Below are 22,849 nucleotides of genomic sequence, written 5' to 3' on the forward strand. Positions count from 1 at the left end.
ATGCTGTTGCCATCAGACAACCCAGAAGAATACTACATGGGGCATTTCTCTTACTACCTGCCTCACAATATTTGGTTCTGCTTTCAGCCTTAGAAGTACTGAATTGGGATTTTGGTTTCTCTTTTGCTTTGTTGTAATGGCTGATGTGAACATGCCTGAAGAACAGATCTGAAAATTTTAATTTCCAGTCCTGTGTGGTTTTCTAGAAGCAGTATTTACTGACTACAAAGGGGCATGAAGGTGGGCAGCGCTAGGCTGCTGCCTGTATTCATTTAACGAGTTCTTGGAAGTTCTGACTCATTATTCAACTCTGGTTTGTATCAGAGAAGTTCCACCTGTTATAGAATTAGTTATTTACTGATTAAATATTATGTAATATCACACCTAATAGTAAATGTTAAAAAGGTATTATATGTAAATCTTCCTCCAACTTTCCATTATTAAAAACATACTCAAGAAATAAGAGAAAATATGCTGCAAATTCCTATATACGTATTAATAGTTTGACTTGATAATTGTAAAGGCCTTTTTACACCTGAACGATTCTATGATGCTATGTTTTTAATCATTTGCAAGCTTTTATTTATTCCTTTTAGGTTCACTGGCAGCATGTGGAGACCATAGAGTTGGTCAATGATGGCTCAGGTCTGGGATTTGGGATAGTGGGAGGAAAGTCAACTGGCGTGATTGTTAAAACCATCCTTCCAGGAGGGGTGGCCGATCAGGTAAGTTCAACCTACCTCTCTGTTACTGTTCAGTAAGGTGTGAAGTTACTCATTACTTTTATGATCAGACCAAATAGTAGTAGCTTTTATCCAAATAAATGAAGAAAAAGAAACAGTAATTATGGAAAATTTTCCTCTGTAAAAGTGGCTTTAATGCAGGAGTCTGCATTTGAAATCTAAAGATTAATTAGGTTCTAAATTTCATTTTCAAATCTAGTAACATTATAAATGTTGTGTGCATTTACAGTCTTAATTCTTTCACAAGTGTACGAGGCTGTAATCAGGGGTGGTGCGGATTGCAAAGATTGACTTTCTGTGCCCTAATAGCGAAGAGCATCTGCTTTTCTCTGCTGAGCTTACTGAAGTTGGTAGTAGATATGTGGCTTCGTGTGTCTGCTTCAAGACACGGGCTCTGCTCTTGCCTGAAGGGGTCATGTGAATTGAATTTGGTTATCACACCTCATTTCAAGCTTGTTCATTGGACAGGTACCTTGGGCTGCATTTATGATGGTTAAGGATTGAGTAGGCACAGAGACTGGTCAGTCTTCCAATAATAGTAGTAGTGGCCTGATAACAGGGCCTGGAGGGGCATGGACAGCATTTACTGCTGTCCTCTTTCCCCTGAACAGGTAGATAGGTTCCTTTTACAAACATGTCTTTCTAACACTCATCATATGTCCTAAATTCATATGAAGCTTTTTTATTAAATAAAGGTTAATCAGTAAGAGACTAAACAAGTGTAAATCAGTTTATATAGCTGGATCATAGGAAGAGAGAAATGAATTTTATTTTGAAGTCATGGTTAATCCTGTTACTATTAGTAGTAGCTTTTTAGTATCAGTGCAAAACTGAACAGGCATTTGTATTCTGTTTTTTGGATGTGTGCTTGAAAATGGAACCCAAAGTTCTGCAATCTACATGCAATTGTTAAATACCATTAGGAGCTGGTAGCTGTAGCACATTTTTGTAGCTAAGCACATTTTTTTCTCTGTGCTTGGATGGTGTCTTGTTAAAGGATCTCCTGGATATCTCTGGGGAAATTCCTAATAAAACTTGTGTGCCATTAGGCAGCCTTCTTTTCTTCTCCATGTTATCAGGATATTGGCTTGGCATCCAAAAAAAGTCACCTGATTCATCTGTCAGAAGTGACTAAAGCTATGTGCTATTTTTCTAGTTGAATAGTACATGGGAGAAATGGCATTTTTTCATCATTATTTTTCCTTCAGCATGGAAGACTGTGTAGTGGAGATCACATCTTGAAAATTGGTGATACAGACCTAGCTGGAATGAGCAGTGAGCAGGTGGCACAAGTTCTAAGGCAGTGTGGAAATAGAGTGAAATTGGTAATTGCAAGAGGTCCTGTTGAGGAACCCCTTCTACCCGCAGTTCCTCCAGGAACACCAGTACCCACCTCTACACCAGAGAAACAGGTACGCAATAGTGAACATATGTAACCCATTGCAAATTTCCTTTCTTTTTAACTGCTCTTTGAATGTCTTTTGTGTTAATGTTCTCAGAAGCTAGGATTTTGTTCCCCAGTAGCGCAATTCTGGGAGAATTTAAATGTAATGAGTCCACAGTGCAAGGAACTGTATTCTTGAAGACTTTTGGGATTAAGATTTAGGACTTCAATAAGTATAATCTGATTAACAACTTGTTCTGAGTTGCTTGTAAGGTATGTTATTACATTGGGATAACTGAAGCAATGCAGTCTTTTCTTCAGGACTGAGCTAGTTGAGTCTTTAGCATTTCTCTCTCTGCCTTTTTTCTGTATAATTTCATCTGTTCATCAGAACTTTTCTCCCTGTGCCAAGCAGCACACAGATGCTAATCCTTTCCTACATCACCTGTCACTGCTCATTTGCTAGATATTTTCTAAAAAAAGTAAGCCAGCTGCTGCCCTTACTCCCCTGCTGATGATTGTACTTTGTATCTTTACTCCTCTACAAGTGTCAGCCCCTTTAAAAATGCTGTATATATTATCATGACTTGTGAGCTCAAAACCTCTACAAAATAGGTAATTTACATGTTTGTAACAAAGTCTGGTTTCATGGGATTCAGAAACAGTACTGTTTTGCCACATATTGCTATGACCAGATACATTTAAATGTAAATATTTTAAGTAAATTAATGAGAGAAGAAAAGGTTTTTTGCTTTTGAGCCTATCCTTAGATAGAATTTTTTGTTTTACTTTTTCCTGTTGTTTTTCTGGACATTTTCTTCAGTTCCAATGTAGATTTGAGTCAAGTCACATATGAAGAGAAGTCCTTGCAATTTATGCATGGATATTATGTTACAATTTAGATGGTGTTACCATCCTTTTGTCTCTGTCCATTGTAGTAATATCTGTGAAAAATTAACATATATTCATCCCTTGTTTTGTGGCTATAAGGCAAAGAAAGTTGATTTTAACGTTGAGATTTCTGAGCATCAAAGATAAGAAACAAACTAGTACTTTTGTGTCTTTACAGCTCAGAGATGTAAAATCTTTCTGCATTTTAGATAAAGAGATTAATATTTAGCGCTAGTATTAGTTGTCTGAAATGCATCTCTCAAAATAAAAGCTGAATTTGATAATTTAATCTGTGCATTATTTCTGCAGTATTTGCCTTTTTGAGGTTATATTATGCAATGTTTGAAGATCTATCTGCAGCTGCAGAATATATGTGATTTCTAATACTGACAAAATAGCAAAGGGACACAATTTGAGGTTTTTGCCACCTTCCCAATTTTAATACTTTTCAAAACCTTTTTCCTGCTACTTCTTTCCTGGCAGGAGGCAGGCTATTTTTAAACTGCTCCTGCGTACACAAAGTCACGTTCTTGGAAGGAGCACCCCTGTTACCAGTCATGCAAAACTCATTGATTTGGGTCTGGAGTGAAGATGATGATTCAAACAGCTTGATTTTTAGTTTCTTCCTGTCAGATGTGATGTAGGTGAAGTCTTCATGATGCTCTTAAAACTATTATTGGGACCAGAATGGCTTTGCAAAATGGGTACTTCTTGTCATGTTACCTGCAGGTGTCTATCTTGTATAAATTCAGGAGGCTACAGGAATTGGATCTTTTTTTAGTGGCATTACTTGTGGCCTAAATAGTTAATCATCAGTGAGAGGGATGATTAATACATTAGAAATTTATTTTTTTCTTGTGTTCAATTTGGTTTCTGGTGGAGTTGCTTGGATAAAGAGCTAAAGTCATATTCTGTTGGGAAGTAGCATCATAGCTCTCCTGAAATCTTTTTTGGCGCATACTTACCTAGTCAAACTGGCTTTAGTTAATATCTGCCTGGTTTCCATATTGGCACTTAAAAAAAAAATTAACTGCTATTTGGCATGCAGAAGGGACAGAATAAAAACTTTTGATACAAACCCCCAATGTTAAAATAGGATTTTAATACATATTCCACTTTCATTAACGACAAGTAATTAAATAGATCCAAAATCCATTGGTACTGAAATTCAGAGAGTTATAGCAGGTATTAATGAAGATTGTAATTATTTAGCTAGCTGGAAATATAATTGTTATGTGCTGAAATGAAATTTTTAAGCCTTTCAAAAGCAAAAAATATAATTGCCTGACTCGTGATAGCTTTTAGCATATTTTAAATTAGCAAGTTTTAAAAAGACACCTATAGGTAATGAACAGAAATTTAGACAAGTAAAATAGAAAATACAATTTGGTTTTGTTTTTTTTTCTTCTTTTTAAAAACACAGCAGTCTAAAGCTAGTTCTGAGGAGGTCCCAGAAAATCGGCAAGCTACATATTCATATACATATGTATGTAACTTGCGGTACAAGAAATGAATTGTTCAATTTGGGCAAATTTTGCCAATCATTTTATTAATTAAATAATGATTTGATAGGTTGAAGGTGGTATCCCAGAACAGTGGGGTGAAGGAGGACATGACCTGCCCTGCATTGCTTTACTGTGAGGAATGTTACCTACTCTTGCTTGACAGATGAACAGCAAATAAGAACAGAACCAAATTTCATACTTCCTTTTTTGTGGTTTTATCTAATTTTATGTGTTACTGACATTAAAGAATGTGGTGAATATTTAAAGAAAAAGAGCTTCCTTTCTAATCCCCCTTTTCTTTTTAGGATGATGCTTCTGTTGATAGCTGTGAGGATGGGGAGAAATTCAATGTTGAACTCACTAAAAACAACCAGGGCTTAGGAATAACTATTGCTGGTTACATTGGAGACAAGACATCAGGTAATTGTTGATTCCTGCACTTTATTATGCAGTTTATTGCATACTATGGTATATGTGCATCAATGACTTAATTTTGATATACCTTCTCTTAAAAGAACCCTTAACCATTTAAAATATATTTGAAATTTGAAAAGGAGAAAGAATTGTTTTCATTTTGTAAAAAGGATGTTCAGAATAAAAGCAATCGATATTATTAAAAAATCACACCTCAGTATTTTTAAATCTCTTTTTATCTTCACTTTTGGCTAAACTCATAGTTGCGTGTTTCTGAAAAGCAATGGTAAAATAGTTTGAGCCCTTTCTGTTAGAAGTAGCCTTCTTACAAGGCAACACAGTAGCATTCTGAGTAGTTTTTAGGGATTGTTATTAATTTTTAAACAATGTGCATAATGCTGCTTGTGCATCACAAATTCTTTACTGACTTCTGGATGTAATAAATGTTTCTTCATCTGTGTGCTGTGGCAGAGAATACATAAGTTTATTTAAAGAAATAAATGAAAAAATGTTCATGGACAGTTACTTATTTTTACTTTGTAATTTCCACTACATTTTTCACAAAAATAATCCAGAACTCTCTTGAGCTTTCTTAGGGGAAATTTGGCAAATTGAGTAATGCTAGGAAGGGATGTCTTTTGAATGTGTCATAAAACTTCTCAAAGAGCTGTTGCTTTGGTTTGTATGTTGTTTGAAAAATGTATGGATTATGGTACATTCCATATTCTTGGCAGTTCTAGCTATAATTTTTTGGATGAGAGATAAATGGACTTCCATGGGACAAGACAGTCAGAGTTCATGAAAGTCCACTCTTTAGCAGCTTCCAGTTGAATTTCAAAAGACAAATTGAGACGTAGAACATGTATAGATCTGAGAGCACATCTTGACTGATTTAGTGTTTGGGTGTCATTGGTCTTCGGTTTGAAATTACTGTGTTGCATGTATCTATGTTAGAGAATATCCGTGTCTCAGGAACTACTTAGGTAACTCATTTTGTGGCATAACAGTTGTGGAAGAACTTGGCTGTCAGAGAAGGAGCAATAGAGCTACTGGACAACAAATAACATTTCTGTATTTTTTATAAGTGACAAATAACTTTTCATGTTATCTTACAGCTGTTACAGGATATAAGAATGCTTGGAAGTTAGGAGGACCAGCCATGTAATTATGCACAAAGCCTGGGCAAACAAAAACCCACCCCAACCCCCTGCCCCCCCCCCCCCCCCCAAAAAAAACCCCAAAACCTGACACAAATAGAGAGACTTGTCAATGAGGTGACTTGAATATATATGTAATCTTATTTTTCCTAAGCTGAGTCATTAACCCTCCTTCCTTATAACTTTTGTCATATTGAGGGCCAGTAAAAAGATAGCTTGAGGTCTGCAAAGGGTGTGACAGCTTTCAAAATATATTTTGTAGTGTATTATCTTCACATCAAGCATATTCATTTAACAGATAAGAACATTTGTTGAGAAAAAGTAGATGCTGTTAAGATTTCTGATACCAGTGTTACAGGCCTGAGACCATCAGAGTGATTTCATGCCTTTTTATGCTGTTATTTTTCCTGATTTAATGTAAGCTGTGCAAAATGTGCATGTAGGAACTCCATATATTTGTATTTTATTGAGCTGTTGAAGTTGTTTCAAAGCAAGTGTGTTTTTCTTGAAATGTTTTCTTTTAGTAAAATGTCCCTTCTGTAGGTGTTTTCTATGTATTATTTTCCTTTTTATTCAAAAGTAGTGACTAGTAAGTAACTAAAATGTTTTTGATGGGTGTTTTTTTGTTTAATTTTGTTGTTCTGTTTGAGTTTTTAAAACTTTGTAACCTTTTTATCAAATAGTGATAACGGCAGTTAAAAATTGGTTCAAAGTTGTGTTCCTGTTCATTTATAATTTTATCAATGTGGCAATTCAAACATGCATTTTTTTTAAGCTGTTATTAGGTACATAGAAATTTCAGCAATTACCAGATTAGTGTACTCCAGCTGAATTTTCTGTCCAAATCTGGCAAAAGTCAGAAATATGTTTTTTGTCTATGCTGGTTTCAACGTTTAGATTAAAGGAAGTTAGAATATTTCTTGTTTTGCATCAAGAATATTTCTTGTTTTGCATCGGGAATTGTGTATTTGGCATTGTAAGGTTTTGAATGAAATCTGAGCCAATGCAGACAGACAATCTGGCTCATCGTTTAAGATGATAATAATATATATGTTTTTCTAAATCATTGCCTTCTTTATGATTCTTTTATTATCTTACTTAGAGATAGTTTTTTTCTTTTTTATCCCCTTTTTTGATTGGTGCCTTTAGTTGCATTATTTAAGTTGTTTCTAAATAAATCAGTTAATTTAATTTTCCCTGTTTTTTTATCCTAGAACCTTCTGGTATCTTTGTGAAAAGCATTACAAAAGGCAGTGCTGTTGAGCATGATGGCAGAATCCATGTGGGAGATCAAATTATAGCTGTAAGTAAAAGCGGGATGAACTGAGATCGCTTGTCTACAAGACTCTGCTTCTTTATGTTGCAAAGAAAAGCTCATGAACTACTTATTTAAAATACTCAGGATCAGTGTTGCAATTCTGAGTCCTTTCCTGACAGAGTATCTCACCACATAGCAGTATCTCTGATTATGCTACCTGCATGTAACTTGTATTTCTTAAAAAAAATATTGTATGTGGGACTATATCATTATATATCCTCCTTATCAGTACAAGGTTGGTAAGTGTGAAATTTCAAAGTCTGATTCAAGTTGTGCAACTGTTTTCAAAATTATTTTAAGAAGTTGTGTCCAAAAGTTTTAGGTGTTCAGAGAAATAAGAACATATTTTCATCCGTAAACTGTTGGTTTTGTGGTGGAAATCAGATCCTGAATGCAGGGAGTGCATTTTTGTGTCTCTCATATATCTGTCCTTGCATTTGTGTGAAAAGAGCTCTTAAGAACAGATTATGGTCTCTCTCCAGAAGTGCCTGCATATTTGTTTGTGGAAGTACATATATTTTTTCTAATGATTTACATGCTGAATACAAATGCCTAAAATGGATTATTCCAAAGTTTGTTTTCTTCTTCTACTGCAGCCGCAGAAGGAGAAAATTATTTGAGTAATCCCAGACGCTGAAGCATAAAAAAATGTTTTTTAAATATGGTTTAAGTGTTGAGGAAAAATTAAATAGTCACACCTGATTTTTAGTTACTTTAGAAGAATTTCAGAGAGGGACAACAAATGACTAAGGGTCCAGGAGATTTATTCTTAATTTAGGAGGACTTAAAATAATGAAGATTGTGTAGATAGGCAGAAACAAATACAGGAGTCACAGAGCATAGTATTGTAAGAAGTATTTGAGAAATTTAAGGCACTGTGAGGTAGATGTAGAAATAATAGAATATAATGGAGTTTGCAGGGAGAAGAAGAATAAAATATGGTGGATGCTAGGTAGGGGTAATGGGATAGAACTGAGAAATATCAAAGTTTTGAATTTCAGAAAAAAACTCAAGTTAATGAGATAATAAAATAATTTCAAACAGAGGAGGCCAAAATTTTATTCTTTAAACTCTTAAAATGATGAACCAGCGATAATGTCTACTTGTTTGCAACAGTGTTCTGTTTGTAAATTGGGATTCATGGTGCTCATTGGTAGACTTCTCTGTATCTAAGTTTAGCTGACCTCAGAACGACTGCGCTCTGTAGGTCTTTCTGCCCTAGTGGATCAATGTGTGTCTCCTTGTTGTTTCTCCAGAACTCCTAGCCATGGCTGTGTTGTTTATTCACCCAGTATTATCCCTCAGAGGTAGGGATGGCTGAAGTGGCTGAGTGACAGGCTGTACAATATGCCCTGCACAGCACATGCTATACCCTCTCCCACCTTGCAGAAATGATCTGCCTGGCTGCACCATGGTGGGTGCTCCTCCCCTCTTTGCTGTGGTGCTGGTTGTCACCTAGCTCTGAGCTACTCCAGTGGGTGTGCCTAGCATATCCAATTCCATAAAACTGTATAGGTTTTGTTCTTGCCCCTCCACTTGCTTTTTGCTTAGGCTAACAAATGCTTTGAGCTCACTGCATTGTTTTGCCCTGAACTTTTTCTCTGTGGGTGAGCTGAAAAGCTGCTTGATCCTGCAGGTGGATGGAACAAATCTTCAGGGTTTTACTAACCAGCAAGCAGTTGATGTTTTGCGGCACACGGGACAAACGGTTCGGCTTACTTTGATCAGAAGAGGTCTTAAACAGGAAAATCGTATTCCACTCCAGGAAGACTTCAGTGCTCCTGTTGAGCAGGACTTACTATTTCAAGCAAGGGATAGTACCACAGCCAAAGGTAATTAAAACTGGCTTTGCTGTTAAGTTGGCTAGAAGCATGTTTCTTTTCAATTGCAAACTGTAAGTAAAATGGGCCAGATTCATTCTGGGTAGCCATTACAGATGGTACTGGGTAGCTGCTGTACATGAGGGTGGAGTTTTGTCTGCAATGGTTTGATTAATCTTTTAGACACAGTGGTATTATTTGCTACATTTTCAAAGTGAGTGTTGAAAGTTCTTTCCTGCATTGCACTTCTAGCTGAATTGCTTCAAGCCTTTGATCCTGCAAATCTTTGAATGGTAAGAAGGCAGCAAATGTTTTATTCATACTCAGGAGTGAGAGCTGCATTCAAAAGCAATCAGAGAAAGGCCCTCCTTGATGGGCATAATCAATCTCATCCCCTTTTACTCTTGCTTGTTACAAGGTAGAGGAATGAGAGGAGTAGCCGGTATTTAGGGGCTGATAGGATATTGACAATGCATGTGTAAAATGTTCAGATGCCAAAGACCAGTAGTAATTTTGCTGCTGCTGAGATTAGTGCAGCTTTATCTTACATACTCTGCACATATTTAAGTATATGTGCCATGTCTTGAAAGTCAGTGTTTGAATGAAAGTTATCTATCTGCACAGGGGCTGGAAGCACAAAATAGCTGCTTGTGTTATGGTTTGATGTCAGTGAAAATATGTCACAAGTAGTCAACAGAGGCTTAATCTCCATCATGCACAAGACTTTCAAAGAGCCAGTAGTATCTTACCTGTATTTCATCCTCCCATTCCCACCATTAACAGAAGGTATAGGCCAGTGTTCAGGATGCTGTTTCTCCAGCCAACAGGTATTCAAGACATCTGACAGATCACAACAGACATAACAGAATTTGGTGGTAAGAGAGGTTTCCTAGGTATGAAAAGTGTGCCAGGTATGCAGCTCTCCAAGGCTGAAGCATTTTTGTTTCCAATGTTAGCTTTCTGAATTCCACAAAGGAAAAAAAAAGAAATTAATATAAGAATGTTAAAGAATGTTATATTTAGATGTATTTTTAGTCAGTCATAGAAATGCAGGTACTGATGATTGTGGTGGGTTCTTTTGTCGGATGAACTCACTGGAGAAGGCAATGCATTAACAGAAGACAATGTCTTTGAAATGTGATTTTTTTTTTTGGGCCACACATGCCAGATTCTATTTGCTGAATACGAGTACTCTGAAGTCCAGTGAAGGAGAGAGTACCTGTGAGCTTGATGAGTATTATGACATATAAAATAGCTAAATAGCTGAAAAGATTTCCTCTTTTTTTCAGATAACAATGAAACAGAACAGATATCCCCATCACTGCCATGCTGTGCCAGTGTGGTAAATATTGGAGATGACATGAAACAACAGGAAACAGGTTCTCAAGGTTTAACATTTTATTCTGTGAAAATGCCCTTCTATGCGCTTACACAAAGATCAGGTGTTTTGTGTGTCTTTCCATCTTCTGCAAGCTCTGTAGCTGAGGTAGAACTAGAAAGTCAAAGTAGTCATACATTTCATCATGGGCTCTTAATTGTAAGTTTTGTCGGAACAGGACTGCTGTATGTGACTGAAAATAATTATATGCTGAAGATATCACATGAAGCAGTCTGCTTTGGCTACTTGCTCAACCCTCTCCTAGTCTAGTTTTGCGTATTTACTCTTAGTGTAGCCTAGAAAAAAAAAATATTTCTTTCCCATTCCCTGTTATCTTTCCAGTTGTCTGCAGCTGTGCAACTACATTCCAGCACTTCTGCACCTTCTGATAAATTTCCTTTTCCCAAATTCTTGAGCTTACATTTCATTTAGTATTCTCTGGTAATGTCTAAAATTCAGTCAGTTCTGGTTTACTGATACTCTCCAAATTTTCCCATACTTTTTGTCAAAATTCCTATTTTCTACTGTGTGTGTTTTTCCTGCTTGATCTCCTAGACCACTGTTCAGCATTTTTAGAAGTCCTGTGTGATGATATGCTTTTCAGATTTAGACATAACTTGATGGGTCAACTTGTTGTGGAACATTTTTGTGCTTCTGAAGTAAAAGGAGGAACTGAAAAGTTCTGCGATATATATTTTTTCATAACTCATGCTTTCTGATTTTCTTGGATAGCTGAAGGAATTTCTTTTTAACTCCTTCCCTTCAAATACTGCTGTATCTTGGCTTTGGAGAAAGTATTGTCCTCTTTGAATACAATGCAACATCTGACTTTATATTTAGTAATGTCTCTGGGCAATGACTAGACTTAAAACACAGTCTGAGGCTCCTAGTCATTTTCTATTCTTACAAAAATCACTTTGAGAACTTTGTAATGAAGATTCTTCTCCTTGCTTGTGATGAGCATTCACTCTGAAGAGTTTATTTTGATACTTACTGTAGACACAGCCTAGACCATGGACCTTGAGTATGTAGGATCCTGTTAAACTTGCTGTGTTTGCTGGCTGCTGTATCCAAATACTGCTTTTTATTGGTTTCTGCCATAGAGCCTAGACAATGTGCATGAGGAGGAAATGAGCAGAAAGAAAGCATTTCTCTGTTTTTTAAACCTGCAAATAAACCTTCAGTCAAATTAAGATTTGCCGCAGTTTTCTACCTAGCCTGTCACTGTATGACTGTACTTCTCCCGCTTCCTTCCTTTCCAAGTTTGTTACTGTTCTTTAGCTATTAAAATATTTTTTTTTAAAGAAGCAAAGAACTTGGACTTTTTGCATTCTGTTACTGACCTTTAGGGCTTACAGTTTCAGAAAGGTCTTTCACAGTTGCGCTCATGGTTTTAAAAATAATAATAAAAAAAGATCTCCAGATTGTGTTTTTTGGACATTCTCTGTAAAATACAGGGTCTGTCCAAAAGGATCAGTGTGCATTTTTAAGTATTTTAGCCATCCCCCTGAAATAATCTGATCAGCACATGTAGTCTGATTTAACATAGGGCTTGAATACAATGTTTTCATTTCCTTTGTGTCTGTTATCTTGAAAAATTGCAAATAGTTGACTCAACTCGGAGGCTAGTATGTGTCTTTTTTCCCAGCCACCAAACTATTTGATTGAACTTCATGTCTTTCAAAATACACAGTTAGTTTTTCACGATTAGAATCTTTATATTGCTTTGCAAGTTTTTGCTGTGGTAACCCCAAGCTTGGTGAGACTAAACATGAGACTAAACTAAGTTTTTAGTCATATCTAGGAGAGTTCTGGCATCATGGGAATGATTGTGTCGTTGTGCATGTTCCATATACTTTTATCAGTTGTAGGAGTTGACTAGTTTTTTTAATTTTTTGTCACAATAATCTTAAATATAAATTTTAGATTTCCCGCTAACTAGTACAGAAGAAGCAGCTGCAAAGATAAAATGGCAGAGGATTATGGGTTCGAATTATGAAATAGTGGTAGGTAAATTTTGTTTACTCTTGTTAATTATGCATCTCTTTCATCTGTGCATCTATTATGTTGACAACATATGGATAGAAATATGTTTGTATTGCATTTGTTCCTTCATGTATGAAAATAACACATATGCTCCTTAGTATCTTGAAGATTATTCTAATTATAGACTTTGAATATAGATATGTATTTTTCTGTATTTTATCAAAACCATAGCAGACTTGGATGATTACTGTGCCCCTGACTATTGTTTCACTTATTTTCTAGTTTCAGGAGAATAAATGTGTTTAGAGAAAAAATATTTAATGTGAACTTCAAAGCTCACTTCATTAGCTAGGACTTGAACCTTCATTCTCATTCTGCATACTGAATAAATGATTTCACGTAATGATCTAAATAATGCATAGAACATATACTGTAGATACAGAAGAAAAGAAGTATCTCATTTTAGGAGATCACATGTCACAGATGTAGTGTCTGCAGAACTATGTATTATTAGATACATTGTTGTCATAAGCAGTTCCCACTTGTGTATTGCCAAGTGGTGATCAATGAGTCACTTTTTACCTGATTCCCCATTTTACATGATAGTACTTCTGGTTTCTCACTTCTGGAATTTTGACCTAATTGCATGTAAATTGAAGTGGAAAGTAACAGATCTGGCTGTAAATATGACAAATGTAACCATTTCTTCATCTTATTTTAGGTGGCTGTGGTTAACAAATTTAGTGAAAGCAGTGGATTAGGGATAAGCCTTGAAGCTACAGTGGGTCATCATTTTATTAGATCTATCTTACCTGAAGGGCCAGTTGGACGAAGTGGCAAGCTGTTCAGTGGAGATGAACTGCTAGAAGTAAGAATAAGTACTGCTTTTTCTTAATCTGCATTTAGTAAGGTTTTTGAGCAGTAAGTTTCTTCTCATAGGCTGTGACCATGAGAGTGATGTATGCCTAACAGCATGCCAGTTAGTGTTTGAGTAGTCACTTCATATGTACTTACATGTATTTATGTGAGTACATGTGCTTACATACATTTCTCTGCTGGCAGCTGATTTTTTGATAGTCCAAGGTCTCTTGCGTAGTCTGAGCTCAGCTGGCCAGTAAGCACCATGCAGCCACTTGCTCACCTACCCTCCTCACCCCCAGTCTGCTGGGATGAGGAGGAGAGTCAAAAGTAAGACCTTGTAAGTTGAGATAACGGCAGTTTAATAATTGAAACAAAGTAAAGTATAATAATAATAATAATAATAGTAATATTAGAAATATTAGTAGAAAGAAGAAAAATCTTCAAGTGATGCACAATGGAAGTGTTCACCACCTGCTGACCAATGCCAGACCCTGTCCCTGAGCTCTGATCAGTGCACTTTCCAGTTAACTACCCTGTTATATACTGGGGACATGACGCTCTTGAGTGTGGAATATCCCTTTGGCCAATTTCGGTCACTTATTCCTTGTGTGTTCCTTCATAGCTTTTTCTCCTTTTTTGTACCTCCTCGCAGGCAGAGCATGAAACATCAAAAACTCCTTGATTCAGCTTAGCAGCAGCCAAAATATTGGTGTGTTATCTAATCCAAAACTGAATCCAAAACACACTACTGTGCAACTAGTGAGAATAAATTAACCCTATCTCAGCTGAAACCAAGGCAGTCACCGAAAAAGAATATGTAGCGAAAGTATTAAGATTTAATAGGATTATCCCAACTCAGTGAATGGACTAAACATCTAATTACTTTTCTAAATTATTCTTCTAGAATTAAGATGTGAATTTGGTTTATATTAATGCAAGAAACATGAAAGTTTGTTGTATATGGTGTTTGTAGGGCAGTGTCATGCATTTTAAAAGACCATACATACATTTATTTCAATATGTATCTTGGTACTGAGAACCAAATTGAGTAGAAATTAAGGGTTGGAGGTGTCTATTAGCATGGGGATTTTTGTTGCTTTTATTTTACTTTTTTTTTAATGAGGTGATTAGTGAGTTGGGGTTGGCTTGGGTTTTTTTTACTCATTTTTGTTATTGTGATTCAAATACACTCTAGTTCTAATCAGTGTGTATTCTTTATTTATTGAGGTGAATGACATCTCTCTGCTTGGAGAAAACCACAAGGATGTGGTCAGTATCTTGAAAGAGCTGCCTATTAAGGTGACAATGGTGTGCTGTCGTCCAGTAGCTCCACCTGTTACTCAACCAGAAATACTAGAGAGTCTAAGCCTGTCTGAAGTTCAGCTCACAGAAAAGGTATTTTGTCTTTAAACAATCACTGAAAATGAGAGTTTCCTTGAGAAAAAAAAGATTAAGTTCTTCTATAGGATTAGAAATATATTTTAATATTTTTGGAATTGGAGCCAATCTAATAGGAAACAGCAAATAATGTTTATATGCTATTTTTAGGCTCTCAGAAGATATGAATCCTGGCTGGTCATAGGCAAAATATTGTAGGATGTGGGGCTTTCTCTCTTAGTACTATGCTTCTTGTTCTGTTGGCGAGATATAGGAGTATAGTAAATTGACCTTGGGTTCTTTAGAATCTGAATGTATTTAATCTAGTTTTGAACTTTGCTACCTGGCTTTGCATTGCACATAGCAGTGTTTGATTTCCTTGACTGACACTTCTGTCACTTGCAAGTGCACAGCTCTGGGCAGCCTGGTGAACTAAACATGTAGGAATGGCCTAGGGTGTAGTATAAAAAGCAATAGCATTTGTATGAAAAGAGAAACAGTTAACTCTGAGTTCTGAGCAAGGCACCAAATTCAGCTTATAGTTTCTAAACTTCTCTGTGAAACCAAGTGAAGAAAAGTCTGTGTACATATGTATGTACATATGTATGTACATATTTGTTTGTTTTTACTTTTATTAAATATTCTGGCTACTGTCAGTATGATTACATTTAATGAAGGCATATTTTAGACATAATATTTAATAACATATATTTCCCAATATTTGAATGCATATACTAAAAAGTTTTTTGAAGATTTTTATTTGACAGAATTTTGTAAATATTTTTGTTGTGAGTACTTCCAGCTTGCCTATGAAGGATAATTGAATTTTGTGTGAGGTTTATCAGTGTTTGTTAAATCTCCTGAGTGCTTGCACTTCTTCTGTGTTTAGAGATATCACTTAGGTCTTATCTTTTTTTTTGTAATTAGGTTTTTGTCTCTAAAGATTCTCAAGTGTTTACATTTTATTGATGAACATTTACTGTTTTTCTCAGGGTCACATAGAACTTGGATTCGTTGGCTCCTCAGACACAGAGGGAACAACTTTGGAAACAGCTGATGAGGGTCAGAGTATGGAAGAGGTGCAAAGCTCATCTCTGGCAATGTGGGAAACAGAAATACAGCACATTGAGCTGGAGAAAGGGAGTATGGGGCTTGGATTTAGCATATTGGACTATCAGGTAATTTCTGCACTTCTTTGGATGCAGGACAAAATACTTTGTATTGTTTGGATCTTGCAGTATGTTCTATGCATTTTAAGGGTCAACATTAATTGAAACTAAGCAATAGAGTAGAACTAATCACAGCTGGTAAGCATTCCAGTAATTATATTACATATTTCTCTCATTGTATTAAGACTACAGTTTCTAATGATAGTACTACTAGTTCAGAAAAACAGATAATCCATTATATGCTAGGGTTTTCAGAAACCTGTCTTCTAGTGACCCAAGGACAACAAATTATGTAGCCAGCGTATTTAGGCATTTAGCCATGTATTTTGCACCTGCAGTGAGGTGTTTAGGGCAAGATCCAATAAAGGACTTAAATGCTTAAAGCAGGATTTACTAAAATCCAGAACTGTAATTCTGAAATCCCTTGCTTAGCTGCTGTCTGTCGGGGACATGCTTAAACATCCCCATTCATTTTGTGTTTGACTTCAGAATTCATGGATACCTAAAATATGTTTCTTGGTGTGTCCCAGTCAACAGCTCACTGCCTGTCTCTTGCCTTCACTTGGTAAGGATGCCAGAACAAATATTCCTCCTGTTCCCAGTTTTCCAGTGGATAATTTTTAATTGAATATCAAGTAATTTCTCCCTGAGGTCAATGTAGGCTTTTGCTGAGCTGTTCTGTGGTGCCATGGGGATCACATCTCTTTCCAGGTTCCCGCTCGATCTTGTCCATAGAAATGCATTTACATCTGGAGATAACTTCCAGGGGGGAATTATGGCCCCAGGGCACTCTTTACAATTAAGCTGTGGCTTAGATTTTGCATTTGCACACTGATAAAGTGAAGAGCAGTGTAGTGTAATGTGAAGGATAAAGGCATGGTAAAGTGTCTTTTATGAACGCTGAGCACTGACTACTCTTTAAAGTGTTGCTCATGATGCTCTGCAGTGAGACATCACAGATTAGCCTGAGTGTTTAAGTCCATGTCAGCACACAGTAGAAGTATTTTTGCTTCAGCCTCTTCTGAGCATTAACACAAATGGTGGGTGTGTATGTGGTTAGTGACTGAATTTTTTTATGGTTAATGAATAATAGTACCAAAGGCTTGTGGGAAGTGCCTTAAGTTGGTTAATGTATTTTTCAAATATAAGGTGGTATAACTTATATTTTTCAAATAGAAGTTAGTCTTCCAGCTTTACTCAGCTTTCTGACACTTAGCTTTTTTTTGATGTTGTAATATTTGGGTACTGTCATATGTTCTCTCTTTTGATGTGCATTAAAAATTCCACTTTGTCACCAAAGTTTTGCTTTCTTATAAGACTGTCAACAGTAAATTTACCGGGAGATTTACATTTCTATTTTTCTGTTTCCATCATATTCTCAATTGATTTTCAGTGAAGGGTGAACTAAACTTAAGGAGAATTATGCTTGTACTAATGCATTCCTTATGTTTTGTACAATGGCAGGCCTGTAGAAAGGTCTGCATAATTTCTAACCCTAAGGAGGACTGCAACATAGACCACAGAGGCTTGTTTCTTTTTTTTTCCCAAATATGTGTCATGCAGTGCCATCTAAAGTGACAGTGTATTTACTGTTAAAATAGTAAGGAAGATGTCAATGCTCAGCAGCACTGCTAGTTATATTTTGACTTGGGAAGTGTTTTATTGCTCCATGGCATTTTTTTTACTGTCATCAAGTGCTAAGTGTCTTCTTGATGTCCTTCCTTCTTTCCTTCACTCCCTCCCTCCCTCTGCTCCCTCCCTCCGCTCCCTCCATCAACACTTTTCTCTCACACCAGCTTTTAGCAGTCTCTGTATTCCTGTGGCATTTTTATGTTGCTTTGATGGTGTCTGTCCTTTCAGATGTACATCTTGACATGAAAATTTGTTACAGCTGCATGCTGGTTTGTAGATGTTTGCTTTTCTCTACTTTTGCTTTCAGTAAAACTGTTACAGGGTTGCATTTTTTGGGGGTTTTTTTTCTGTTCATGCTCTCAAGTGAACTGCATGTTGGAAGTATTAACATGATGTTCCTTGTGAATGTAGTTCTGTAAGAATTGCAGCCATTTTTTGCATGTGTGATAATTGTTATAGAAGAATTATATATTCCTGTTAATAGTATTTGATGCTAGATTTTTTTTAATAAAATTCAGTATATTGGAGGATGGTCACTTAAAAGCAGTTTTCTTCCTTAAAAGCAAACATCCCTTTGATTTGTCTTGTTGATTAGTCTTATATTGGTATGTTCTTCTCTCATGTAAGCATTTAATTAGGCATGCACAAGACCTTGCCTCTTGAAAATGCTTTCTCATTTGAGCAATATCATGAAGTATAAGTCAGTTATTGAAAATAAGTAATTCGTTCCACTGGAGTGCATGTGTTATATTTGCCCCCCCCCCCCCCAATCTACATTCCCCACCTGCGTCCTCTGAGTGCAAGGGAGGATGAAGTTTGCAACACTGTTGTTACAGTAGGAAGTTTATGAGTATGAGTTTCTGATGTGCATGGATGACACTGTGCACATATAGTAGCATTTTATATTGGAGATACATGATGGAACATCACCTAGACAGGAGTAATAATTTTCGCATTTAAGAATTGAAATTAATGGAGGTCTAAGTGTATGGACAGTACAGACAGGATGGTTTGCTCCTACTGAAGGTTCATCTAGAGGAGAGCAACTTCTTAATAACACAACTCTAGTCAATAAAAGGTCATGAATAAAAATTCTCCTCTCACGATATAAAAGAGTAAAAACAATTAAATATTTTTCTTCCCTTTTATTTAATTAGGATCCTGTTGATCCAGCAAACACTGTAATTGTAATTCGCTCATTAGTTCCCGGGGGTGTGGCTGAGCAAGATGGCAGACTTCTTCCTGGAGATCGGCTTATGTTTGTCAACGATATCAACTTGGAAAATGGCAGCCTGGAGGAAGCGGTGCAAGCACTGAAAGGAGCCCCAACAGGAACAGTTAAAATAGGAGTTGCCAAACCATTGCCTGTAAGGATTTGGGAATTCAGTGTGTATTTTTCATATAATTGAAGCTGGTACATGCTGATCCTGACCTCTCCATACATTTTGTGTGTTTTGAGGTACAGTTGGGTGGCCCAACTATTATCTCACATGTAGGAGTTGCCTGCGTAGTATATTGCTGGTGTAGTGATTGCAGGACCTAGCACACCTGTCTTGCAGATGAAAAAACAGCAAAGCACCTTGCAAACAGCAGAATCTTTCAGGGCTGAAAGTTGCCATGATATTGTACACTGTACACTTTACATGGTTCTCTGAATGTATGAGATGGTGACATAAAGTTGGTTTTGATTTGTGTGGAATTTACCGATTCCTTTGCTTTGCAAGGTATAGTATTGTTACAGCTGCTATTCTGCTTGTGGAGGTTGTTTCATTTATTCTGGGTGTTGTGTGAGAGAAACAAGAAAACATTCAAGAGGTTCAATAACAAATTTCTACTTGTAAGCTTAAGAACATTAAGGTAGAATAATACTTGGCAAATTTTAAAATATAGGTATTTTAGTTAGAAATGCAACCATATAAAAGCAAAAAAATAACACTTCAGACAATGTATATGGGAAAAGAGAGAAAAAGAAGGGATAAGGGTAGAAAGGTATATAGTCACTACCCATGGATCCAGTGACAAGACTTGATTGTTACAATTTCAGTACCCCTTCAATGTGCTGGTCACAGTCTTGATCCACTGGGGATGGGGGAAACCCATGAAACACAAAGTTCACGGACTTAATCCACGCTCAGGCTAGGTGAGAATGCCCAACTACCTCCCGTGAGGTGAAGAGTTTTACACTGTCTCATGTAACACCATAGATCACAGGGCATTTCTCTCTTTGATGGTTTAGGACACCTAAGATGTTACAGCTTCCTCTCAGGTTAGCATGATGGAGCCAATTATAGCCCATGAGAAGGTATGAACACCTTCAGGCTTCATGTGAGTGTCCTGGTAGGTGTCTAGAGGGGAGTTTTCACACTTGAGCCACTTGTGTAAGGACATGGACATGGTAAAAAGCACTATGGCACCTTGCAGGATTTGATTTTTACTAGCCTCTTCCCTTATCTGGCTCAAAACCCAGCTTGTAGCCTTGGGTGGTGGGTGTGCACCCCCTCTGTAGCTGGTTGGTTACTTTGTGCTTGGTCAGCAAAGTGCCTGCTCCTTCGGCAAATGTTTTATGCATTCACCATTAACATTCCAGCCCCTCACAAGTATCTATGCAATCTTTGTATTTAAACAGCACACTTTGTTTATGTTATATTGTGTAGTCTTCAGTTTGTATACATCTAACTGGTTATTTCAGGTTTGGTTTTATAAGGTAGTCTGTTAGTTAAGGTAGTTAAAGATTACCTATGGTCACTGAGATAGTATAGCAGTAAGAATGCTAGTGAACGAGCGTTCCTGGTGGGTTAAGTTCAAATCAGGAGAATGGCATTAGTCCATACATACAAGGAAGATACCTTTCTCTATATTAGTAAGTGCAAGTACAGTTTAAGGGGTTCATTTTTGTTTTTCATAAATTTATAATCTTGTAACCCTTATGGATGTAGATACCAAATTTTCATTCTTAGTGGATCTTTATGGAGAGAGTGGGAGGGAATGTTTGTTGTTTAAGTTCCCAGAAACCTTGCTTTTTGTAGTAAGAGAATACATTTTAACTTGCTCTGCTAAAATAATTTTTTTAATTGGAGACTCCATATTAATTGCAATTGAAATTTTATACTCTAGAAGATGCCACTCTAAAAGAGAAAATGCATGGGGGTTTTGTTTCCCTAAAGTTGTAAATATACAGCATTTGCACTTCAATATTTCATGTATTAAGTTTGCCAAGTGATTAAATGTTGCAAATAATCCCTGCTTCTTTTGCAGTACTGGACAAATGCACCTACTATCAAGTTATGTTGGAAAAAGGTCTTGATTTGTAGTCAGAATTACATTTTGTCCTCTAGAGGCTGACAGATGCAATTGTGAAACACAGAGAGTAGATGAAGTTTTCCTGCCTCCAAGCAAGATTGCTCTGTGGCTAGCAAGATTATAAAGACCTTTGCTGTTAGGCTCTTTCTCTGTTGGCAGCTGTGATGGCAGTTTTAGTATATCTTTATTAGGACCAGAAACTGAAAATGAGCCTAGACTTAAGCTGTGGGCTCTGTGGTATACCTGGACAGACCTTTTTCATTATTTGGGGTTTTAGAATGAGGTGTGAAGCTGAATCAATTCAGGTAAATTTGAAAAAAAAAACCTGAATACTGTGACTGTGATTAAAATGATCTCTTTGCTGCATTTGGAATCCATTTGCCTTTCTAAACAGCCCCCTGCCCCTCTCGCAGAATGCACACTGCACCTGCTGTGTCCAGGCCACTCATCCGACTCAGAGCTTCGTTCTTTCTGCAGCTTTCACCTGAGGAGGGCTATGTCTCTGCTAAGGAAGATTGCTTTTTCTACACTGCCCAGTCACTTGAGGAAGAGGGGCCAGCTGATGCAGCCCTCTTCCATGCTGAGCTGGCTCTGGTTAGTGGCCCAACTTACCACAGATTTCTTCAATCTTTGCATTTTGTAGTGAAAGGAGTTGCCTTGTCACTGTCCATGCTTATTTTTTAGTGTTCACTGTCTCCACATTACTCATCCACCGTAGGTGGGATGGATTCTGACTTTGTAGAAACTGGTGTCTAGAGACTTCGTCTTTTTGCATGAGCTGTGAATCTGGCCTCTGATATGTACAATGCTGGGGAAAAAAATTATTTTGCTGATGTTTTCAAAAGTGCATGGCTATCCACTTGTCCTTGCATGCATTGAGCAGCCCTTTGGAAATCTCATCTTTTCAGATGTGCACCTTTTCCATGTGCTTATTTTTCCATGTATCATAATACATCACTTTTCTGCTGTGGAAGGTTTTTGATATTCCCTTTTTGCATGTAATCCAGCCTTACAAGGAGTACTCTGTCTTCAAAAGCTGCAAATACTTCCTCCTAGTAATATTCTTCGGCCTTCAACATCAGCCAGTGATTATGAGATTTACAAGGTCGAAAGGTCTTCACTTGTACGAACAATGCGGCTTACCTGAGCATTCAGTGCCTTACATAGCCCAGAAGTTGCCAATAAGATCTCAGATTAAAAAGACATAGGACCTAGGGCACAGCAAAAAATCCCCCAACCTCTCCTTCCACAAAATAAAATAAAAAAAACAATGAAGCAACAACCCAGAATACACATGTTTATGTACGTATTCTAAGTTTGTATTCTCATGGTTGTTTGTTCTGTTATGGGTCTGATATTGAAATTATTAGGCCCTCATTTTCTGAGGACCTGAGCAGGGAAGCAGCTTCTAAACATGAGAACTTAGTTCATTAGAGAAAAAGTCAAAGTTGAACAGAAACCTGAAATGCATCCTGTCAAGGAAAAAATCTCTGCATTACTGCTTCCAGCAGGTTTGCTGTTTTTTCACATTTCTATTTGGCAAGCTGATTAATAGCTTGCTTTTAAAGAAGACTGCCTGTTTTTAATTCTTCAGTTTGTTACCTTTAGCAGTTAGGTAACAGTATTTTTCTTGCTCCATTAATTTAGAAGAAGCATGAATTTTGTATTCTAAATAACCTTTAATTGAAGATGTGTTGAAATGATCAAATTAAAACTGTCTAAAAAATTTGACTTCCATCTGTGCTTCCAATCCAAAAAAACTTGTGAAAAAAGCAATGAAAATACATGACATAATAAAATTGTCAGTCAAGTTTGTCAGTTGTCTTAATTAAATGTGCAAAATGAGAAACTAAATGTGCAGTCGCCCAGCTTAAGATATGTTTTGAGAGTGCACATATGAGACACTGTTTTTCA

At 36.7% G+C, this 22,849-nt stretch overlaps 1 protein-coding gene across 1 annotated transcript in view; it reads left to right on the forward strand.

The window, feature by feature from the left end:
• MPDZ (multiple PDZ domain crumbs cell polarity complex component) overlaps window positions 1–22,849 on the forward strand; it is an 87,188-nt gene that overhangs the window by 13,259 nt on the left and 51,080 nt on the right. The window contains exons 5-15 of the mRNA XM_059491903.1: window positions 597–725; window positions 1,952–2,155; window positions 4,829–4,943; window positions 7,309–7,397; window positions 9,049–9,244; window positions 10,522–10,620; window positions 12,537–12,616; window positions 13,318–13,464; window positions 14,685–14,852; window positions 15,827–16,012; window positions 18,793–19,002. Coding sequence (XP_059347886.1) covers window positions 597–725; window positions 1,952–2,155; window positions 4,829–4,943; window positions 7,309–7,397; window positions 9,049–9,244; window positions 10,522–10,620; window positions 12,537–12,616; window positions 13,318–13,464; window positions 14,685–14,852; window positions 15,827–16,012; window positions 18,793–19,002 — 1,623 coding nt within the window. The remainder of the gene's footprint in view (window positions 1–596; window positions 726–1,951; window positions 2,156–4,828; window positions 4,944–7,308; window positions 7,398–9,048; window positions 9,245–10,521; window positions 10,621–12,536; window positions 12,617–13,317; window positions 13,465–14,684; window positions 14,853–15,826; window positions 16,013–18,792; window positions 19,003–22,849) is intronic.

This window comes from Ammospiza nelsoni, chromosome Z, assembly GCF_027579445.1.
Source record: "Ammospiza nelsoni isolate bAmmNel1 chromosome Z, bAmmNel1.pri, whole genome shotgun sequence".
NCBI classification, from domain to species: Eukaryota; Metazoa; Chordata; class Aves; order Passeriformes; family Passerellidae; genus Ammospiza; species Ammospiza nelsoni.